The 19,705-nt window shown below is 39.9% G+C and overlaps 4 protein-coding genes across 6 annotated transcripts in view; 2 read left to right on the forward strand and 2 right to left on the reverse strand.

The window, feature by feature from the left end:
* LOC148722298 (uncharacterized) overlaps window positions 1-19,705 on the reverse strand; it is a 63,909-nt gene that overhangs the window by 40,802 nt on the left and 3,402 nt on the right. The window lies entirely within an intron of this gene.
* LOC148722304 (uncharacterized) lies at window positions 924-7,206 on the forward strand. 2 transcript variants are annotated; one of them, XM_088737158.1, is made up of 8 exons: window positions 924-1,292; window positions 1,457-1,522; window positions 1,641-1,822; window positions 2,418-2,641; window positions 3,465-3,507; window positions 4,306-4,516; window positions 4,964-5,077; window positions 6,539-7,206. In XM_088737158.1, the coding sequence occupies exons 3-8, from the start codon at window positions 1,772-1,774 to the stop codon at window positions 6,685-6,687; spliced, it is 792 nt and encodes a 263-aa protein (XP_088593284.1). In that variant the 5' UTR covers window positions 924-1,292; window positions 1,457-1,522; window positions 1,641-1,771; the 3' UTR covers window positions 6,688-7,206. The 2 variants fall into 2 exon arrangements, with proteins under 2 accessions (XP_088593284.1, XP_088593283.1); XM_088737157.1 differs by lacking the exon at window positions 924-1,292 and having other exon boundaries at window positions 1,421-1,522.
* LOC148722305 (G patch domain-containing protein 4-like) lies at window positions 5,776-18,361 on the reverse strand. Of its 2 annotated transcripts, XM_088737153.1 has the most exons (8): window positions 18,260-18,361; window positions 17,625-17,698; window positions 16,729-16,821; window positions 15,822-15,926; window positions 14,505-14,581; window positions 13,291-13,341; window positions 9,033-9,113; window positions 5,776-7,817 (listed from the first exon to the last, which is right to left on the reverse strand). In XM_088737153.1, exons 1-8 carry the CDS (start codon window positions 18,333-18,335, stop codon window positions 7,565-7,567), a joined length of 810 nt encoding a protein of 269 aa, XP_088593279.1. In that variant the 5' UTR covers window positions 18,336-18,361; the 3' UTR covers window positions 5,776-7,564. The 2 variants fall into 2 exon arrangements, with proteins under 2 accessions (XP_088593279.1, XP_088593280.1); XM_088737154.1 differs by lacking the exon at window positions 17,625-17,698 and having other exon boundaries at window positions 18,260-18,330.
* Window positions 9,530-10,876, forward strand: LOC148722306 (uncharacterized). The gene has a single exon (XM_088737159.1). The coding sequence runs from the start codon at window positions 9,530-9,532 to the stop codon at window positions 10,814-10,816; it is 1,287 nt and encodes a 428-aa protein (XP_088593285.1). The 3' UTR covers window positions 10,817-10,876.

The following is a 19,705-nucleotide window of genomic DNA, read 5'->3' on the forward strand; positions in this document are numbered from 1 at the left end:
ACAATGAGGGGTCTTAAAATCAGGGGTTCTTAATCAGGGGTTCTTATATTCAGGGGTTCTTACAATCAGGGGTTCTTACATTCAGGGGTTCCTACTATCAGGGGTTCTTACAAACAGGGGTTCTTACAATCAGGGGTTCTTACAATCAGGGGTTCTTACAATCAGTGGTCTTACAGTCAGGGGTTCTTACAATCAGGGGTTCTTACAATCAGGGGTCTTACAGTCAGGGGTTCTTAAAATCAGGGGTTCTTACAATCAGGGGTTCTTACAATCAGGGGTCTTACAGTCAGGGGTTCTTACAATCGGAGGTTCTTACAATCAGGGGTTCTTACAATCAGGGGTTCTTAAAATCAGGGGTTCTTACTATCAGGGGTTCTTACAATCAGGGGTCTTACAGTCAGGGGTTCTTAAAATCAGGGGTTCTTACAATCAGGGGTTCTTACAATCAGGGGTCTTACAGTCAGGGGTTCTTACCATCGGGGGTTCTTACAATCAGGAGTTCTTACAATCAGGGGTTCTTAAAATCAGGGGTTCTTGCAATCAGGGGTCTTACAGTCAGGGGTTCTTACAATCAGGGGTCTTAGAATCAGGGGTTCTTATAATCAGGGGTTCTTACAATCAGGGGTTCTTACAATCAGGGGTCTTACAATCAGGGGTTCATATCAGTGTGTTTTATATGGAGTGATGTGCCCAGATGTTGATATTGATCGTTGCTCCTTACGTTCAGGGGTTTATATCAATGTGTCTTACACGAAGGGGCTGTGTCTAGATGTTGATATTGATCGTTGGTCCTTACGTTCAGGGGTTTATATCAGTGTGTCTTACACGTGGGGACTGTGCCCAGATGTTGATAATGATCGTTGCTCCTTACGTTCAGGGGTTTATATCAGTGTGTCTTACACGTGGGGACTGTGCCCAGATGTTGATAATGATCGTTGCTCCTTACGTTCAGGGGTTTATATCAGTGTGTCTTACACGTGGGGGCTGTGCCCGGATGTTGATATTGTTCGTTGTTTCTTACATCCATGGGTTTTAATCAATGTGTCTTACATGATGGGCTGTAGGCAGATGTTGCTACTTATCTTAGTATCTTACGGTTAGGGGTCTGTGTTGATCGTAACTCTTTACATAGAGTGCGTATTCTGTGCCCAGATGTTGATATTGATTAATTGAACTTAAAATGTCACATCCATGTTAAACGTGTGTCCAGTTGTTTATTGCGATGGTAAAATGTTACATCTATGGGTCTGCGCGCAGATGTTGATATCGATCGTCGATCGTCGATCGTCAAGGTCAGAACCGTACTTGACATCCAGGGGTTTTATATTTGTACCTCTATATAGTCGCTATGTAACGATGATGATTTACATAAGGGGGTTTTGAATAAAATGTCATGGTGGTTTTATATAAGGGTCTGTTCCCAGCTATTGATAATGATCCGCTCTGTCTGTGGCAGATACTGAAGGAACAAGCTGGCAACAAACGGAGGAAGGAACGCCACGCGTACTTAAGAAACGTGAAGGTATCTGGTGATTCTGTTCACTATATCCTCATTATAAAACGAAACAGCTTCTGTTTAGTACCATTAGTTTACTAGATGGCAAAAAATAAATCATCCCTGTTTGTTTACTTTGATTCAGTTCAACAACTCGAGCCACCAACTGTTACATCCACTGCAACTGGTTACCAGTCTCCTCGACTGCCAGCGACTACTCAGTTTACTACACCGGAGATTTATGCGCAACCCACGCAATTAGTGGGGTCCAAGGTCATGAAGAAATACACGGGCAACGGAAAAAATAGCAGAAATCTTACTGGTTTGGTTAGTACTCGTGCTTCTTTTTCGTTTATTTAGGACTGTTACCTCCCTTAGAGCGTAACACTCTTTTGGCATCAAGAGTTAATCGTTTACTTCAAGAGGGCTTATTATCATGTGACCCGTCCGGTGCCGCTCGCGCAATCACGTAGTAAACCGTAGCACAAGCTGACGTGTGCAGGGCCGACGGGTTGACCTGAGCCTGTCTAGAAAAGCCGTCCGGCCCTGCTGCCCTCACGTCGCTTTAATTTGTTGCAAAAACTTAAAGGAAAACAGAAATGAAGAAAAAAAGTCGTGTTTTCCAAGGAATCGCAAGTTCCTTTTTCTAAAAGTTATACAACTGTAATTCCGGAACTTTTTTTATACGCCCTTCTATCGCGTCCTATTTCGTTTGAAATTTTCAACACGTAGTGGTCATATGATAAAATGCTTATTGACCTGGATGGGAAAATATGTGGCTCTCGGTCACGAGGCACGGACTGAGCGTAGCGTGGTTTGTAAGTCATGACCTCGAGCCAAATATTTTCCCATCCGGCCCTCCCAGTTAGTCAATAAGTACATAGTATTAAGTCCGTATTGACTGTCTTTTTCTTTTGATTAGACCCGAAGCGCGAAACCCAGTCCCTCTTCCATGGACACATCTCGCTTTACGAGCAGCAATTCTTTTTTAAAGACCGGTCGCCAGTCACCTGTGTACGTGGCTGTACCTGTTGACAGACCTCCAGTGAAGCTAAGATCGAAAGCGCCCATTTCTCCGCGAGACGCAATCGATATATCCACCAGAAATGAGCTGAGAAGCAAGCTTTTAAATGTTGACGATTCAGGGTATGATATAGTGATAGTTCTCTCTGACTTCGTATGCTTTGGTAAAACTTAGATGCATAATCACTTGAAAATATGATCCTCGCAGGTGAGAAAATTTACTCCGCTCCCAACACGTGGCTTCGTTGGTTTTCTGAGAGGCACAGGTTCCAATCGCGTCGAAGCCTGAATTCTTTCAGGTTTCTTCTCTACAATTTTTAGTTCCCGTATGCGGATCATCTCTTCATATGTGAATAATCCACAGGTCAAAATATGATTTATTTCATTTTATCGTGAATAGCACAGACTTGCTATCGTTGCGCTAAACTTGTTATAGCTGCGCAAAAGCTTTTAATATTTGCGTGACTTCGCCTTTGATGAGAACGCTCTGTATACCTTGTGCTGCGATGAAATGGTTACCGATGCTTCATCAAAGGAAAAAGCGAGGTTGTCTCAGCCGTATTGCGGCAAGGCTGCGACCAGGCCTCACTATTGGCACTGCAGGACACGGTTTTCTCCGCCCGCGGGAAGATTGGAGACGGGTCGGGAGAGGTTAGACCGGAATCTGGCACTAGAGCTAGACCCTATGCAGAACTCCCGCCGGCTCACGTTGCCCAAGGCCTCATACCTTTTCGCCAGCGAAGAAACACTTGTCCCGAAGCGCTGAGAATGAGGACCTGCTCTCAGGCTCTTATATGAAGACCAGTTTAGTTGAAACGGTACCGGTTAACAACCAAGATACGAGATGATGGCATTTCAGCTTTCAATATTCACTGCTATTGGAAATTAGTTATTGTTTTATTACATACCAACTGTAAATATGTACTTCTACCTTGTTTTGTAACAGAACTTTGGTGACTTGCGCTCTACAGAATCAGGAGGATGAGAAGGTAATGACGCAAGTACATCACGTCTGTGCGACTCAACCTTTCCACTGCCAGATCTCATTATTAATCCTCTTTATGGTCTGTCATACAATTCTTATGATGTTAGTTTGGAGAATTTGTTACATCGTCTCTTTATTCTCATCTCTTGTCTGCTTGGTATTGTATATTTATTTTAAGGAGAAATTCTGTCTTGGTCACTCAGGCTACAATTATTTTTACAAGTGGTCTATAGTATTTTTCGTATAGGTAATCACATGATTTCGAGTGCAATTTGGAATAAATAAGCACGAGTAGGGCGAGTGCAATTTGTCGTCTTTGAAAACATTTACAAGTGCTTATTTATTCCAAATTGCACGAGAAAATCATCTGATTATCTCTTAATAATATACATGAAAAAAAAAAGGTAGCTTCTCATAACTACGCAGAAGAAAAGCGCGTGCATCACGTGCAAAAATAATTTACTCAAACCCTGCAAGTGACATTGACCTTGACATTGACCTTGACATTGACCAATCATTCAGACCAATCAGAATGTCTGGTTTGTTTCCTTCTTTGCACTGAATTAACTCTCTTCTGCACTGCATTAACTGAAAACTGCATTCATCTTAACCAATCAGAACTGAGAAATTTTTTCATGTATATTGTTATCAATGTAAAATGCACGCATGCAACCAGGTGCTTATTTTTGAGGTATCCTGCTTCTCGTAGATGGACGTCAGGATGGAAAGAAATTACAATTTGAGTAACTGTGTCAAAGTTTGTAATAGTTACCAACCCTTTTGACTTATTTTACTTTCGCAGCCTGTAGAAAGCAGCAGTGAGAGCGAGAAAGGTGACACTTCTTTCGCTACTGAGCATGCTCCATTTGACAGCCCGCAGAGGATGAGAGATGTGTTGAACGGTGTCACCATGGCGACTGGTTTAATCCCATGGGAAGACAACTGTATCCGAAATGTTGGCTTTGTGACTGGAAAACATGGCAGGAAGTCCCAGTCTCCAGTTGTTTCTCCCGGTAAGATAAGAAAGAAGTTCTCGAAGAAGAACTATTCATTTTTCTAAAAACCGCGCGGAAAAATTCCGGTCCGTGGTCCGTATTGTTCAAAGCTGGCCCGGTTACGAGCGCAATCATATTCGAAGAATTAAGATTCGCGCCTGCCGAGATGCATCAGAAAAAATGAAGCTGGATACTAGCAAAGCCATGGAAACGTAATTATCTGGAGAGAACCTATTTACGACAAAAATCCCATCCAGGGCCTGCAGCAGTACACCTGGCCATCGTTTGCCACAAAAAGAGTTAGACTATCTAATCCTGCAAACGCATTTTCAATTGCTGCGGCTGTGTCTAAATTTTTCTAGTCCTTATGCTTACCTCCCAGTTTATTAGCTGTTCATCTTTGTCTTACCCATTATGGTGCAATGACCTGTGCGGGTACCGCTAACAAATTAATCTTCAATTTAGGTATAGTCCAAATTGGAAAGGGGCTGGGAGAGGAGGCACCTCCAAATGGTGACTTGAAGAGGACCGCTTCACTCAATAAAGCATCTCGAAGTCCCACCAGAAATCAAGACTCAGGTAGTGAATTTCGATATACATGGACAAAGTGTTTTTAAGCATCCGTCACTGCGAGTCTTCTTAAGTTCAGGGCCCAGTTGTATAAAGGGCGGATAACGCTTTCCAACGGATAAATCGCTTTAGTATAATTTCAGAGCTAAGCAAAGAGTTTCCAGCAATCCGATTGGTCGAGCGGTTCCTTACATGACGCTATATAAACCGCTCCATACGGTTTATGTAAAATGTTAAAATAAAATGTTAATAAATGTTATGATTTTAGAAATTTCTCTGTTGTTCAGTTCTGAAATTATACTAAAACAATTATTCGCCTCAGGTTCGGTGAATATTGTTGAATAATCCCCTCGACTTCGTCTCGGGGATTATTCGACGATACTCACCGAACCCGAGGCAAATAATTGTTAAATCTAGCAGATAAGTGAGAGCAAAACGGCTTGCCCTATCCACCGGATAAGCATTTATCCGGTGGATACCGTTATCCAACCTTAGAACAACCGGGGCCAGTAACTGAGCACCGGAAGCTGATTGGTGGACGATAGGTTCGGGGAGCTCTCTGAAGTTATTTACAAGTATCACTGCCTCGCCGTCTAAGGCAAACATTGCTGTTCTTTAACAATTGTCTTCGGCATGAAACTTGAAGCTCTGTGTTTTGTGCGTTGTCAATGACTCGATCGTAATGTGTGTTTACAATTACTTCCAAATTCAGATAAAAAAAAAATTTTAGCACTGACAATTTTATAAGTAAAAGTGGTTAACATTTGACGATAAAAACTTGCGACAAAACGTTGCTTGATAACATTGTAAAATTTAAAAACGATAAAAAGGTATAGAAAGCTAAAATCGACGACGTTTCTACGTTAACATAACTTCCTTATCAAGTCAAGAATGTATAAAAATAAGTTCTATAAATACTAAAAACGAACAATAAGAGAAAATAATTTGCGGGTTAAACAAAAAGTTTAGCACGTATGGAGTCCGTTTGCACGTTCAGATTAGGTTTGAATTTCTAATAAAAAGCATTTCAAACACTAAACAATCAAATTTGCTTTGACACTTTCTCAGAATCTTAAAATGACTATCATTCAAACGATCCCCCCTACCGTGCGCTTCATGAAAATGCTTACCAATTGCCGAATTTTTGTGTTCAGCGACACATTGAAAAAGGTGTCGGGCCGTATAGCCGACATAATCTGCATCGCACAGATCACATACAAAATGCTAAACAACGCATCGCTGATTAACAATTCACGGCTTGGGTTCTTTAGGTTTTAGGTCTTGTTCTAATTTCTTGCTTACAAAAACTGGCTGCAAAACGAGGCCAATCTTATTACTGAGATCACGCAGCTGTCTCCGAACAGATAAAGTGGTTAAAATTACTAAAACTGTATGGTTAAACCTTCGAAAGCGATTGTTTGCAAGAGGAAAGGTTGCTTAAACGAAATGTCCTGTTGTGTACCTTTTAAGGTGCAGCTCCGTCAACAATTTCCCTGACGTTCCAGTTTGGTTCCGGTGGTTCACCTCGAGAGCAAAGCTTGTTGCCACCTCAGAGGTCACTAGCCTTTCCACCTCAGCTCAAGAACTTTTTTAGACCTCACGGACCACCCCACAGATAACAGCAGGGGGAGAGTCACATGCACTGAAACCATAGTCAGTGGTTGGCTGAACACGGGCAATTCTTCGAGGATACACTGAGCCCGCGATCTTCGTCGGCGGCATTTGTCATTGTGGCTTATACTAAGGCGGTGCCTAAAATCATTGTGTACGGGATGTTGTTACATGTTAGACCTTACTCTGTAATTGAAATGCCAGACAACTACCGCGAACTTCAATGTACTTATTAACTCAAACCACCAGATTACAGTTTGTAATCTTTTGCCTCGAACCAAGTTCCATTCCTTTCGCGATTGTGGAAAATGTATCAGGACTTCCTGTTTACACCCAAACAAAGTTAGTTACTGACTGACTTACAGTACTTTTCGATGGAGTGTGGCAGATGCAAAATCCAAGAAATCACAATGACTAAGCAGAAAAATATACCGATTAACCGATGAGATCTCCAACACGTGTAAACTGTTTCAAGCCGTTATTTCTGTGAATCGAATTAGTTCAAGGAATTAAAGACATCGATTGATCGTCTGGTTTTACGAATTCTTTGATATTCAGGACAATCTTCTCTCTCTTCAAGAATTACCTTCATTTCCCTTTCAAATGTTCATCCCTTTTGCTTTGGTAAGTTCTTTTCCACTCAAATTGCGTTTTCTTTATGTTCGACTCCAGTTTGTTCTGTCCGATTTCAGAAGTTCTATTTAATTGTAGAGGGGTTCCCATTGCGTACTTTCACCTTCTTTAGAACGCTTCCACTTGGTTTCGCGAGGTTTCTTGTAATTTCAAACTGTTCTGTCTGATTTATTCCCATTTCGGACAGTACTGTGCGGGTTGGTACGGTTCCGACCAGCATAGACAGTTGTAACTGAATATTGCACTATCTATTTACTTTTCTGTCTTCTTTTTCTTCTTTTTTGTTTGCTTGTGGTCCGTATCGCCTTCATTAGTATCACGCTCGTCCGTACGATTCTGTCCGTCACTTGTTCCCCTGTATTTCCTCTTTCTCTTTCTACCTTTACGGTCTTCTTTTTCTTTTTTCTTCGACTTCTTGTTTTTCTTTTCCATAACTGGCTGTTCCCTGCAATTCTCCTTTGCATAAACGTTCGGGACACAACTCTCCTCTGCAGTACTTTCACAGCTAAAAAAGGAAACGCAAAAATGGGGTAGGTTAAGAGATGTTCACACAACGAGCAAAAATTTCGAATGAAAATCGCACAATTCAAACCGGCCAATCAAGAAGGGTAAGTAAAACTAGAAGCTGATAATTGCACCAGGGAATCTCAAATGAATGGCTTAAACCCAAGAATTACAAGCGAGGCTTTAGATCGGTCCAGAGCGTTTGATTGTTTTGAAAGTATCTAACGCATTGTTTCTTTTCTAGTCTGTTCGAAGCTATGCATGTATCTTTCAAAGCTTGTTATCTAGCTTGTTCGGTTGTTACAGAGGAATCTCGCCTGCTTTGTGTTCTCTAGTTTCTTTTGATTTGTTACGCAAGAATTACGCGCACCGTGTCTTCTCTGGAATGTTTGCTTGTAGTGTAAGAATCTCGCGCACTGTTCCTCTCTGGTTTGTTTGTTGTTACGCGAGAAACTTGCGCACTGTTTATTTTCTGATTCCTTTGTTTGTTACGCAAGAATCTGACGCACTGTTTCTTCTCTGGTTGGTTTGTTTGTTTGTTATGCAAGAGTCTCACGCACACTTACTTATCTGATTTGTTTGTTTGTAAAGCAAGAATCTCACTCACTATTTCTTCTCTGGTTTGTTTGTTTGTTTATTACCCAAGAATCTCGCGCATTGTTTCTTCTCTAGTCTATTTCTTACGCTAGAGTATTGCGCACTGTTTATTCTCTGAATTGCTTCTTTATTACGTAAGAATACGAAAATTTGCGGTCGGTTTTAGTTTTAAATCTGACGGGTTGAAAGTTATGGGCATGTATCCTACGCTGAGCAATACAGTCTAGGATCATTTTTCCAAGCTAAATTAAAGTGATACACTCCCAATAAAGATCTTAAGCACAGGTAAATTGCTTTCTGCGAGTTTTTTTTTTTTTTCCGAAACCGATTAATTAGAAAGCAACTGACCTATTTACAAGGCAAAAATATATTTTAAAAAGTAAAAACCAAATGCTTTCGACACTAGGTCATCATCAGGGTGAATGAGAGCAACTGTTTCAGCGATTCAAATTTAATGTTGCGGACGAAAACTCTTCCCACTGTCCTTTTCGTCTCTGAGGCATACGCAGTAAAGTGGTCTAGTATTCGCGCATGCATGTTCGTTACACTTCAAATTTACCGTCTCAATTTGTTCTCGTTAATTCAAATTAATGCGCACGCTTACGCAACATCTAATCACCTGTTTGCTGCCATGGCTATCTTGTCCTGTTCCAAGACTCGCTGGAGTTTGCCATTCAGCCGAAAACCATGTCGAGCAGCTCTGAGGATATGACACATGTAAGATGAGTTTTTTTATTCCGTGATATACCGCGCATGTGCGGCTTAGTTCGCCCCCCATAATCATCATCAAATCGCTCAACACATCTCCCGTCTCTTCTTTGACTAAGGAGGGACTCTATTGGTCAAGACTAGGACAGTAGACGAAAAATTAATCTTCTAGCAAGTCCCTTAATCGTTAGAATCTTTAATAGGGGAGGGGAGGGGAGGGGAGGGGAGGGGAGGGCCATGGCCTCATAGATTCCTCGGTTACACCCTTTACCATCAACTTGCAACCAAAGAAAACTTCAAGATGTAGTTATTGTGAAAAGGAACCCTGAAGTTCGAACGAGGTCTTAAAAGAATCCTGAAAAACTTAACCCTTCAACTCCCAGAAGTGATTTTGCGGACCATTGCATGATGGCGTGCGGACGTGTATCTGAAGGCTCCACGAATTCCGCCGAATTTGTTGCCACTGAACCTTCTTCATCTCCCTTAAACCAATATCTACATTGGGACGACAAACAAAGTCTATTCAAGTGGAAAGGGAGCCTAACACAACTTCAGGAATTTTGTTCGAAAGTCCTAAATTTGGAAGTTTCTGCAACCGCGAGTCCCTCTGAAAGGTCTAGTTCTTTGAAGTCGAAGACAATCACGCTGGTTTTATTTAACAGTACCGGTACCCTTCAAGTCCAAGGTCCGGATACAAAAGCAGTGAAAGCCAAACTGAAGAAGCTACTCCAGATACCGGCTGATGACGACTCAGTTATTCCCGTGAATGAAGAAGCTTCTACTCCGGCGTTTAACAAGAATGCCAAATCAGTACAAGAGGAGTTAGACTGTCTGAAATCTGAAGTGCTGAACATATGGGCTCATATAAAAGAGAAACCTAATGAGGAAGACCTGAGATCCGAAAATTCTCGACTTAGGGAGATAATTCTATCTTTGAAGGAAGAGAATAAAAAGTTAGTCCAAGAACGCGACTCTTTAAGTTTTGCATTGCAAATCGTATCCAGAGAAGCAGCTACTCAATGCCGTTCAGTGAGTAACACCTCTAACGAACATACCATTGTCCAAAATATGGATGAGTCAACACCTTGCGCCAACAAAGAACAAGGCTTCATTGTGAAATCAAAGAACAAAAGAAAGAAATCGAAAGGTAAAGGAGGTCCTAATAACACCGTGACAGGAAAAGAATCCGAACCCGAAAAACAACCAAAAGAGCGCACAACCCTGCTCATAGGAGATTCGATGATCTCAAGAATACCTGGAAAAGATCTGGGAAAAGCAGTTGGCCACAGGGTTATAGTCAAGCCTTTCTCGGGCGCTACGACAATGGCCATGAATCACTATCTCAAGCCAAATCTGGAATCTTCGCCCAATGAAGTGATTTTACACATTGGGACTGATGATCTTAAAACCAGGGAACCAAAGGCTGTTGCGGAATCGATTGTGGATCTCGCGAGACAGATCGAGAGCACCTGCGATACTACAGTTACGCTGTCGGAGCTTGTATGCAGAAAAGATAAGCTGGACCAGGCAGTGAAAACAGCCAACAAGCATCTAAAGAAGTTCTGCCATCAAAATGGATGGAAATTAATCCATCATGAGAACATATCTCATAGTGGACTCAACAAAGGTGGACTGCACTTAAATTTTAAAGGTAATGAGCAGTTTTATAATAATTTTAAATCGCACCTAGAATGAGATAATGTGCTGTCCGTCAATGCCGTGCGGGATCAATTAAACAACCAAAAGGCCGAAAAATCTGTCTCAATATTGCCTCCTTTGCGCGGTTTTAGAATGGCATCACTCAATATTAATCAATTAATTACTCATATAGACGAATTAAGAATCATATTAGCAAATAATGATATCGATATTGTTTCCATAAATAAAACGAAACTGAACGAGAGTATTCGAGATCAAGAAGTTCATATTCCGGGACACGAAATAGTTCGCCGCGATAGACTAACAAAATGCGGCGGAGGGGTATGCTTCTATGTAAAAACTTCAATCAACTTTACAGTACGAAATGACCTACACATGGATACACTAGAAAATCTTTGCTTGGAAATCCATAAGCCAAATTCAAAATCTTTTGTGATTGTTACTTGGTACAGACCACCTGACTCTCCTATTGGCATTTTTTCACCTTTTGAATCCCTAATTGGGAGATTGGATAGTGAAAATGTAGAATTTTTTGTACTGGGAGACATGAACTGTGACATGATCACGACTCGATATGACAATAACACATCCAAATTAAGGAGTATTGCTGATGTCTACGGACTCGAGCAGCTTATCTCTGAACCGACGAGGATAACACCCACCTCATCAACTCTAATTGATTTAATCTATACCAACTGCTCGGATAAGATTGCATGTTCGGGAGTTTGTCATATCGGAATAAGTGATCATAGCATGGTGTATGTATATAGAAAACTTTCCCTGAATGGGATGTCTAACGGACATAATTCTATTACATACAGAAATTTCCGAAATTTCGATCGCCAAAAGTTTCGTTATGATATTCTATCTCAATGTTGGGATAATGTATACGAGTCTTCCAACCCAAACGTGATGTGGCAGCAATGGAAATGTACATTTCTGGCTATCGCTGACAAACATGCCCCACTGAAAACGATGCGCGTTCGTTCACGGAGTTCTCCGTGGATTACCTCTGAATTGAAAGACCTTATGCATAATACAGACATATTAAAAATCAAAGCTGGCAAGACAAATGATCCTAACGATTGGGCATTATTTAAGAAACAAAGAAATATAGTCAATAAGCAAATACGCTCAGCTAAGCAAGCTTATTACCAAAATAGTTTTAATAAGCAAACCAGCGACTCCCGAAAGACCTGGCAGACTATAAACGAGCTAACTTCTCGAAAATCTGGGAAAACGCCAGTGGCGTCACTAAAAGTGAACGGATCAACCTTACATCTCATCTACCAAGCTTTAGTAAAACCTCACTTTGATTACTGTGACATTGTTTGGGGTAGCTGTGGGAAAACGCTACGAGACAAACTGCAGAAATTGCAGAATAAAGCAGCCCGTATGTTGACATTCTCTAACTATGATGCTGATGCAACTGAGCTACTCGAGTTTTTAGGGTGGAAAAATCTTGCACGCCAGCAGGAAATCCATAAAGCCACCATGATGTTTAGATGTCTGCACGGGCTAGCTCCAAGGTATCTATATTCAAAGTTTACGTGGCGTGACTCTGCTTATGACCTCAGGGACTCTGAAAATAAGCTTAATGTTCCACTACCGCGCACTAATTATTACAGAAAAAGCTTTAGCTACAATGGCGCCACATTATGGAACAGTTTACCACGCGATATAAGGAACACAGAGTCTCTGGGGTTATTTAAACGTAAGATCAATGACATTTTTTAAGTCTAACGCACGGCATTCACGGAAAACAGCTTTAGTGTTATAGTATGTAGTTTTAATTTTAAATATCTTAGCGTATGTGATATGTATTTTTATAGGCTGATGAATTGATCGTGTCTAAATAAAGATTACAATACAATACAATACAATATTTACCTGGAACTTCTCCCTACAATATACATACATTATCCAGCAAACGGATCGTGAGAATACTCAAACTTATCAGGGAGAAGTTGTTACCTTGATTGAACACCAAATTCTTGTAACTAATTTACAAGGGAAAGTGTGGCAGCTGGAGGGGAGAGTTAACAACCAGATCCTGGTAATAGAAGGGTTAAGGCTTTGACAAGATTGAACTTGGTCCCTGCAGGATCCTGTTCTCTAGCCTTCAAGCCTAAACATTGACTTTTTACAACAATAAGCTCCTTTAAACTCCTGGTAACAGTCTATAGTATTTCATTAATTAAAGCCTAAAGCTGGTGACACACTTGGCGATGTTATTCACAAATCACGGCGAATAACGTCGCCCGCGAAAATCGCTGATATCTGACGGGCACGACACAGGCGATTTTATACCCTGATCGCGGTAAACGGCCAAAATCCCGATCGCTGCACTGGGCATACCCGGCGATTCAGCCGATCACAAAGATCTGCGTATTCAAAAGTCGCCAAGTGTGTCGCCGGCCTAAGTTGTAACGCCCGTTGAATATTAGTAGTATATTTGTGAAAAAAACAATTTTAACAAGCCCAAGCTTTATTCTAAATGTCTCCCTTACTTGTGAGCTGTTCGACCGCCACATGCTTGAAACACTTTATCCTCTGTGCTTCTAAGAGTATTAAAAGAAATCACAAGAATGAATAATTAGGATTGCAAAATAATATTAGAACATAGCTAGCAGAGTCGCGCAATCAAATTCATTATACGTAAGCGTGCTCAAAATCCCGATAATGCGCGCTGATAGCGTCAGCAAATCCGACTTCGCCAGAAATTTCTTTTTTCGCGCGAGTGGCCATTGTTAGCGCGGGGAAAAATAATACATTTCGCGACAATAATGGATACAAACAGAAACTCGGCCTGCTAGTCCGAAAACGAAGACAATGTTTCGACCTTTTCCCATGGGCTAGAGTTCTTAAATGAGGCAGAAAAAGAGAAAAACAAAGGAAAAGGAGACTCGGCATCAGCGCCGTCACGATTCGCTTCAAATGATATTGTTGTCCGTTTTTCGCGTCGTATTTGATGCACAATTCCACCGGCTATGTTCTAAAACAATTGGTTCATGCTTTCAGCTGTGCACTATCGAGTTATGGAGCACGTGGGAAGTTTGGAGAGCACTCAAGAAGCTGGAGTTGCCCTCGGCTATCGCCTCGGGCAACTCTTTCGCTTCTTTCGTGCTCTCCAAACTTCTCGCGTGCTCCATAACTCGACAGTGCAAGCTAAAGCATGAACCAATTGTTAAATAATAATAAAATGGGATTGGTAGGATTGTCAAAAGTAGCTGACAACTGGTCACTATGCGCTTTGCTGTAGGATCTTGCAAAGTCACGTATTAGTTAAGGGTACTGCTGTTGGGTTTTTTTCGTGTAAGCACCAATCTATGTTGTGTAAACTGTCTTTCTAAGCCATTAGCACAAGAAAGCAGACTCTTTTCCTTTAAACTCCTTCACTTAAACACATGTATTACGCTGACACTTCTGGTTCAAATACCCCACTGCACCTAGGCAAGGTTCAAATTTCCCACACCCTGGACACAGGTACGTACGACGGAGACGTGGGTTTTCAGGGGAGGGGGGATGGCAAAGCTTTGAACTGATGGGTGCATATATACTGCACATGTTTATGAAGTCAAGTTAATTTGAAAACTTATAAATGAAAAGAAGATATATAAAAAAGAAAAACATCTGCTGGGCTGGAACTTCAAGGAAGAATGACAAAGTAGAAAGTTAGGAGGCATTCTTAATGAGAATGGAACAAGGAATAAAGTTAGCATACAAATTTGAGAAATCACGTTCTTCATCTGTGTCTTCATCAGAGTCAGACAGTGCTCTTTTTGGATTTTGACTGGAAGCCTGAACAGAAAGAAAAAATGAATGAATGATAACCAACTGAGGCAAAACAATATTTGTTATCGGGTGCATTAGTAAGAAAGGCCACTGGGAAATAAATGTATTTGCAAGAGCTTTTTTGATGATGATCTGATATTTAACCCATATCTTAGACTAGTAAGACCTCTTACTGCCCTCTGTTCAGCCTGCGCGAGCAGGCTTTAGTGCTTGGATTTCACCTTCTGGCCCCTTTTGTGGGCACAGCCGCTTATCACACCATTGGCATTCCCTTATCCCCTTTAAGTCCCATAAATGACCAAGACAGAATTTCTCCTTACAACGCCAATACAATATCAAGCAGACCACAACAACAAATTCTTCAGAGTAACATCATAAGAACTGTGCAAGAGACAGTGAGGAGAATTGCTAAAATGATCCTGGAAGTGACAAGGTTAATAACGAAAAAGTTACTGAAACCCCCGTCTTGTGTAGTTGGCCATGCTTTGACGTGGTCGAGAGAAATTACACTCACAAAATGGCTGCCCTGCATTTTGTCAATGTTTGTGAGGAAGTAATAAATGTGATTTATTATATGGCTGTGTCTCACAAGGACTGGGAACTACCGAATTCACAAATTTGATTGGCTGAAATCAATATTGAAAGTGGTATAGATTTTCCCATCTAGACCGGCATCTAGACCGGTCTAGAAGAAAAAAAAAGGTACAAAGAATATACAAAATTGGCATACAAGACACAGCCCTATAATTAAACATCTTATTAACCGAGCTAGGTTGGTCTGTATGGGAGAATCTTGACCTCGGTCGCTGGTACAGACCTCACTGTGTTTGGTCTGTATTTGCGACCTCGGTCAAGATTCTCCCATACAGACCTCCCACTCGGTTAATAAGAACTAAATAAAAAATTAGATTGAAAAAGAGCACAAAAGATGCTACTGAGTTTGGTGGGGCACTGCAGGGAGTTTTCGCTGATTGAGTTAAAAAACCCTGTTAAAACTGCCTGTTTATCTTGGTATGAGTAATCAACACAATTGTAACAAAATATGTGCAATACTTTCTTTACATATGTAATTTACAACAGAATTCAAGAGCACTAGTAAGAGCAATTGTACTGAAAACAATTATTCACCTCAGGCTAAGTCAACATTGGTGAGTTATTCCCTCAACTTGATCTCAAGAACTATTTAACAATATTCACTTCACTTTTGGCAAATAATTGTTAAATATTCAAAAAGAGTATTAAATACCTTGACAAATCTGCCATATAACAGTGGCTTGTTAGAATTCTTGCTTGGTCTTTTATTACTGATCACACACGATTCTTTACCAGACTTTACTACTTCTACTCCATCCTGTACCATGTAAAAAAAAAAAATGATACACAGTCACATCTCTTATACCACATGTTTTTTTTTCATTGTGGTTCATAGATTTAAATGAATGTTTAGTCATTTGCCTCATGATATTATGTCTAAACTTATTGAAAATCATGATGTTTAAACTACTACACCACTAGCTTTTGTCAGACAGTGAGGTAAAATGATTCTGTCCTGCTACATTTAGCATGTTAGCAATCTCATCCATTTCAAAGTCATGACGAGTAATTTTACAGTTTTTTTCTTTCATCTCTTCCCATTCTGTTTTAAAATATTGACATATTGCCTCTTTTAAAGGAGTAAAGTGGTAATGAAACTCTCCCAGAGAAGCAAAAATAGCTTCGATAAGTTAAAAATCCAACTACTATACCTTAAAGAGCGCTTTTCATTTGATTGTCAAAAAACTAAAATCATATTGAGACCTTGCTGTCCCTAATGAGCACGGGGGATTATATCAGAAGGAAACCGAGTGAACTCAGACCAAACAGACAAAAATTACCATATGAAAAATTAAATGTGGATTGACAAGTCAAACCATGTAATTGGTTTTGGCTTTTGTATCTGATGGGTTGAAATTTTGGGTGAAATTTCTGTAACCATCAAAGATGATAATGAGCCTGAAGCAAACATCAAGAAATCCTTCACCATCTTTTTACACTAAAATTACAGAAAAATTGTACATCATCCTGGGCTTACTAAGTGTTGATGTGAAAGACAAGAAGATTGAGTCTTTTGTTCCATGCTGGAAAATGACATTGCATCAGACAGGCATACTTACGCCACTCTCCTGTACCACTATGCTCTTTGCTGTTTTGTTGAAGACATGATCCCACCAATGAAAACTAAACTGATCACCGGCATCATACCCAACCTCATTGCACAAAAAAAATTTATGAGAAAACTAAATAAGTATCTGTCTTAAAACAGAGTGAGAAGTTAAAAAACTCTGCTGTGAAAAAAAAAGCAAGGTTTTTTCGGGTGAATACCCTTTAATTAGAAACACTCTCTTAAGAAGACTATTTCACTGCTCATTAAGACTATATGTTCACTATTGCTTTCCAGTTGCAAAAAAAAAGAGGAAACCATGGATGGAATATTTTATCCCTTTACGAGCAACTCCCAAAATCTTATTTTTAATTTTCCCCTCTGGCTGCTACACATTTCCTTGTAAATTAGTAACAATGATTTGGTGTTGGACAAAGACAACAACTTCTACCTGATAAGTTTGAATATTCTCAACACATGTTTGCAGGATAATGCATGCATGTGGAAGAAGTTACATGTTAATCATGTCTAGGAGTTATAGGGTTAAAAAGTATAAGCAAGTACTGTGTTGGGTTGTTCTGCATTTAGACCTCCTAGGAGTCTTTTCAGTGGGTGTTGGTAAATTTCAACCTCATCCTTTTTTGGTAAAAGCCAAAGTTAAAAAAGAGAATTTTCATAAAATTCTGAACCAAAGCTTCACACACCCATACACAATTAGGAATGTTCTGTTTTATTGCTAATGATAATAAATTTAAGTCTGGTGTTTTTAGATTTCAATACAGACAAAGGTTTGAGATGTTTTGCATTTCTGTGGGCCCTGTGGTATACATCCATTCACAAGATTCTCACCAAACAGATGAGAGATGAACTAAATATAGTAACTAAAGACAGCTGATACGAGTGCCTTACCCCAGCAGTATCAGTTTTAATATTGACTTTGATTGCTTTAGAAATCCCACTTTCCTCTTTCCCTAGACCTTTTCCTACAAAAAAAAGGCAAAAATCCAAAGGCTAGAAGACTTACAATCATTAATCTTCTAAATTCGAGCTATGAAAGATATTTTATCATTTTCTGACACTAATCAATCTCTTATATAAGTTTCAGTCCGAAGAAAGTGAGAAAACTAAGAATCTTCATTTAAAAAGCTCTCAAAAATAAGTGAAAATATGCAAAAGAAGCACATTAAGTAATGTTCTGGAGACTGCAAACGTTTCACGTTACGCCATACATGTGAGCAAATGAAAATTACATAATTTGAATGAACAACGCCAAATTAGTAAAGGATCGTTTCTTCACCTATTTAAAAGGTTGAACTGGCATTATCATAACTAACAGAAAGTCTAAAGTAACAGGAATGCTTTTAGAATGCCGTAAGCTTGTCAAAATATCTTTACAACAAGATTCCCTTGCGTTCTGTCCATGATCCACGTGTGAGAGTTCTCGGTCCATGCGCACAAACCATTTCAGTGTGTTGACGATATTTATGAGTTCAGTCATGCTAACTGTCGACTGAAATCATTGAATTATTTAGTATTTTGCCTACCTTCGGCCCAGCCATGTTTCTCGAGCTGTTTTTTAGCAAACCCAACTTCAGCTTTCCTCTTTAACTTGTCCGCCATCTTGTCGTGCAATACAAAAACACTTTCCCCAGTCTCCTTTTCGGTCGCGTCAAGGTACAAATGCAAGGTAATTTGGCGGTCTGGGTTATATTCATGTACTTTACGATGGAGTTCGACTTATTCATTTCCAAGTGTAAATTTCAGTAAGTTTCGTACAAATTAATCGCATATTTGTTGTATTCGACGTTGTATCCATGCAAGCATCATAAACATCTACCGAACGGAGGTCATGTTGGGAATTAACATCTACGTAAAGGTGGTAAGATACCGCAATCGGTTTTTGTTATCTTTAAGTTTTAAAGTTTTTTGTACTTCATCTGTAATCAGATGACTAACTATCCTTGACTGCATAGTACACAACATAGTACTGCAGATTGAAAATTGTTTGAGTTTATTTGAAGCTTATTTCCAACTAGCAACTGCAAATAATTTAAATTGCTGGGCTAGTTTAAAACTCATCGGAGAAAAGTTTGCAGCATTTGCTTCTCAAGTGTTCTTCTCAGCCGAGTATCATATAATTTTAATTAAGATAAAAAAAAAAAAGAAAAAAAGAAAAAGGGGGAGCAATTGCTGCAAACTGGTCTGTGATGGTTCTTAAACCAGACCGGTAACTCTACAAAAGCAAGACCAAATGTAAGTAAAAAGGAATGAAAAAAGCAGGGGAAAACAGACTGAAAACAAAAAGAAAAAAAACAAACAAACAAAAACAAACAAACAAACAACAAAGAAAAAACTAAAAAACACTGAAAAACAGAGAAAACGAAGTTCAAAATGGTTGCGCATCGTCCACATAGCGATAATCCGAATTCGGAAAAAAACTTTCAAAAACGGTTTAGGTGTCTGAGAAAAATCTGCTATCGGCCGAAAACGGATAGAACCATATGGAAAGGGAAACAAGCGTCCGCAGGTGGACGCAAGAGTCTAAGGCCCAGTTCAAACGCCGTACTTCAGCCGAGCCGAATCGAATTCAACTTTAGGCCGACCTAAATTAGTCAGTAATCCTGGCTGAATTGATTCAGACCCCGAACTTATTTCGGCCGAAATTAATTAACTGAAGAAAATTTGTGGCCGGGGCCGGCGCAGTTTAAAGTAACAAATCTGACAAATGTTATAAAGAACGAAAGTTAAATTGTATGGCATGGTCGTTGTAAGGAAGTTTTAAGTATTTTATCATGGTCACTTCCGTTAAAGTGCATCTAAACCCAAAAATTTTTTTCGCTTAACGAAATAAGCTAATTTTGGAGTATTTCTGTGCAAAAATTTTTTTATTTGCTCAAATCTTTAATTTTCTATGCCCAGTCAAAATACGGAAAATCAGCCGCCATCTTGCCCCACGACCGAGTTTAAAGAGGAATGGCTCTAGCGGGTAA

The sequence above is a fragment of the Stylophora pistillata genome, chromosome 10 (assembly GCF_964205215.1).
Source record: "Stylophora pistillata chromosome 10, jaStyPist1.2, whole genome shotgun sequence".
Lineage (NCBI taxonomy): Eukaryota > Metazoa > Cnidaria > Anthozoa > Scleractinia > Pocilloporidae > Stylophora > Stylophora pistillata.

Bases quoted from the DNA above. Each gene is read 5' to 3' on its own strand.
- LOC148722305 (XM_088737153.1), bottom strand. From the start codon at position 18,335: ATGGCGGACAAGTTAAAGAGGAAAGCTGAAGTTGGGTTTGCTAAAAAA. The intron at 17,699-18,259 runs GTAGGCAAAATA...TTTTTTTTGTAG, and splicing joins GAAACATGGCTGGGCCGAAG to GAAAAGGTCTAGGGAAAGAG. The intron at 15,927-16,728 runs GTAAGTATGCCT...TACATGGTACAG, and splicing joins TAGTGGTACAGGAGAGTGGC to GATGGAGTAGAAGTAGTAAA.
- LOC148722304 (XM_088737158.1), top strand. From the start codon at position 1,772: ATGAAGAAATACACGGGCAACGGAAAAAATAGCAGAAATCTTACTGGT. The intron at 4,517-4,963 runs GTAAGATAAGAA...TCTTCAATTTAG, and splicing joins GTCTCCAGTTGTTTCTCCCG to GTATAGTCCAAATTGGAAAG. The intron at 5,078-6,538 runs GTAGTGAATTTC...GTACCTTTTAAG, and splicing joins CACCAGAAATCAAGACTCAG to GTGCAGCTCCGTCAACAATT.
- LOC148722306 (XM_088737159.1), top strand. From the start codon at position 9,530: ATGGCGTGCGGACGTGTATCTGAAGGCTCCACGAATTCCGCCGAATTT.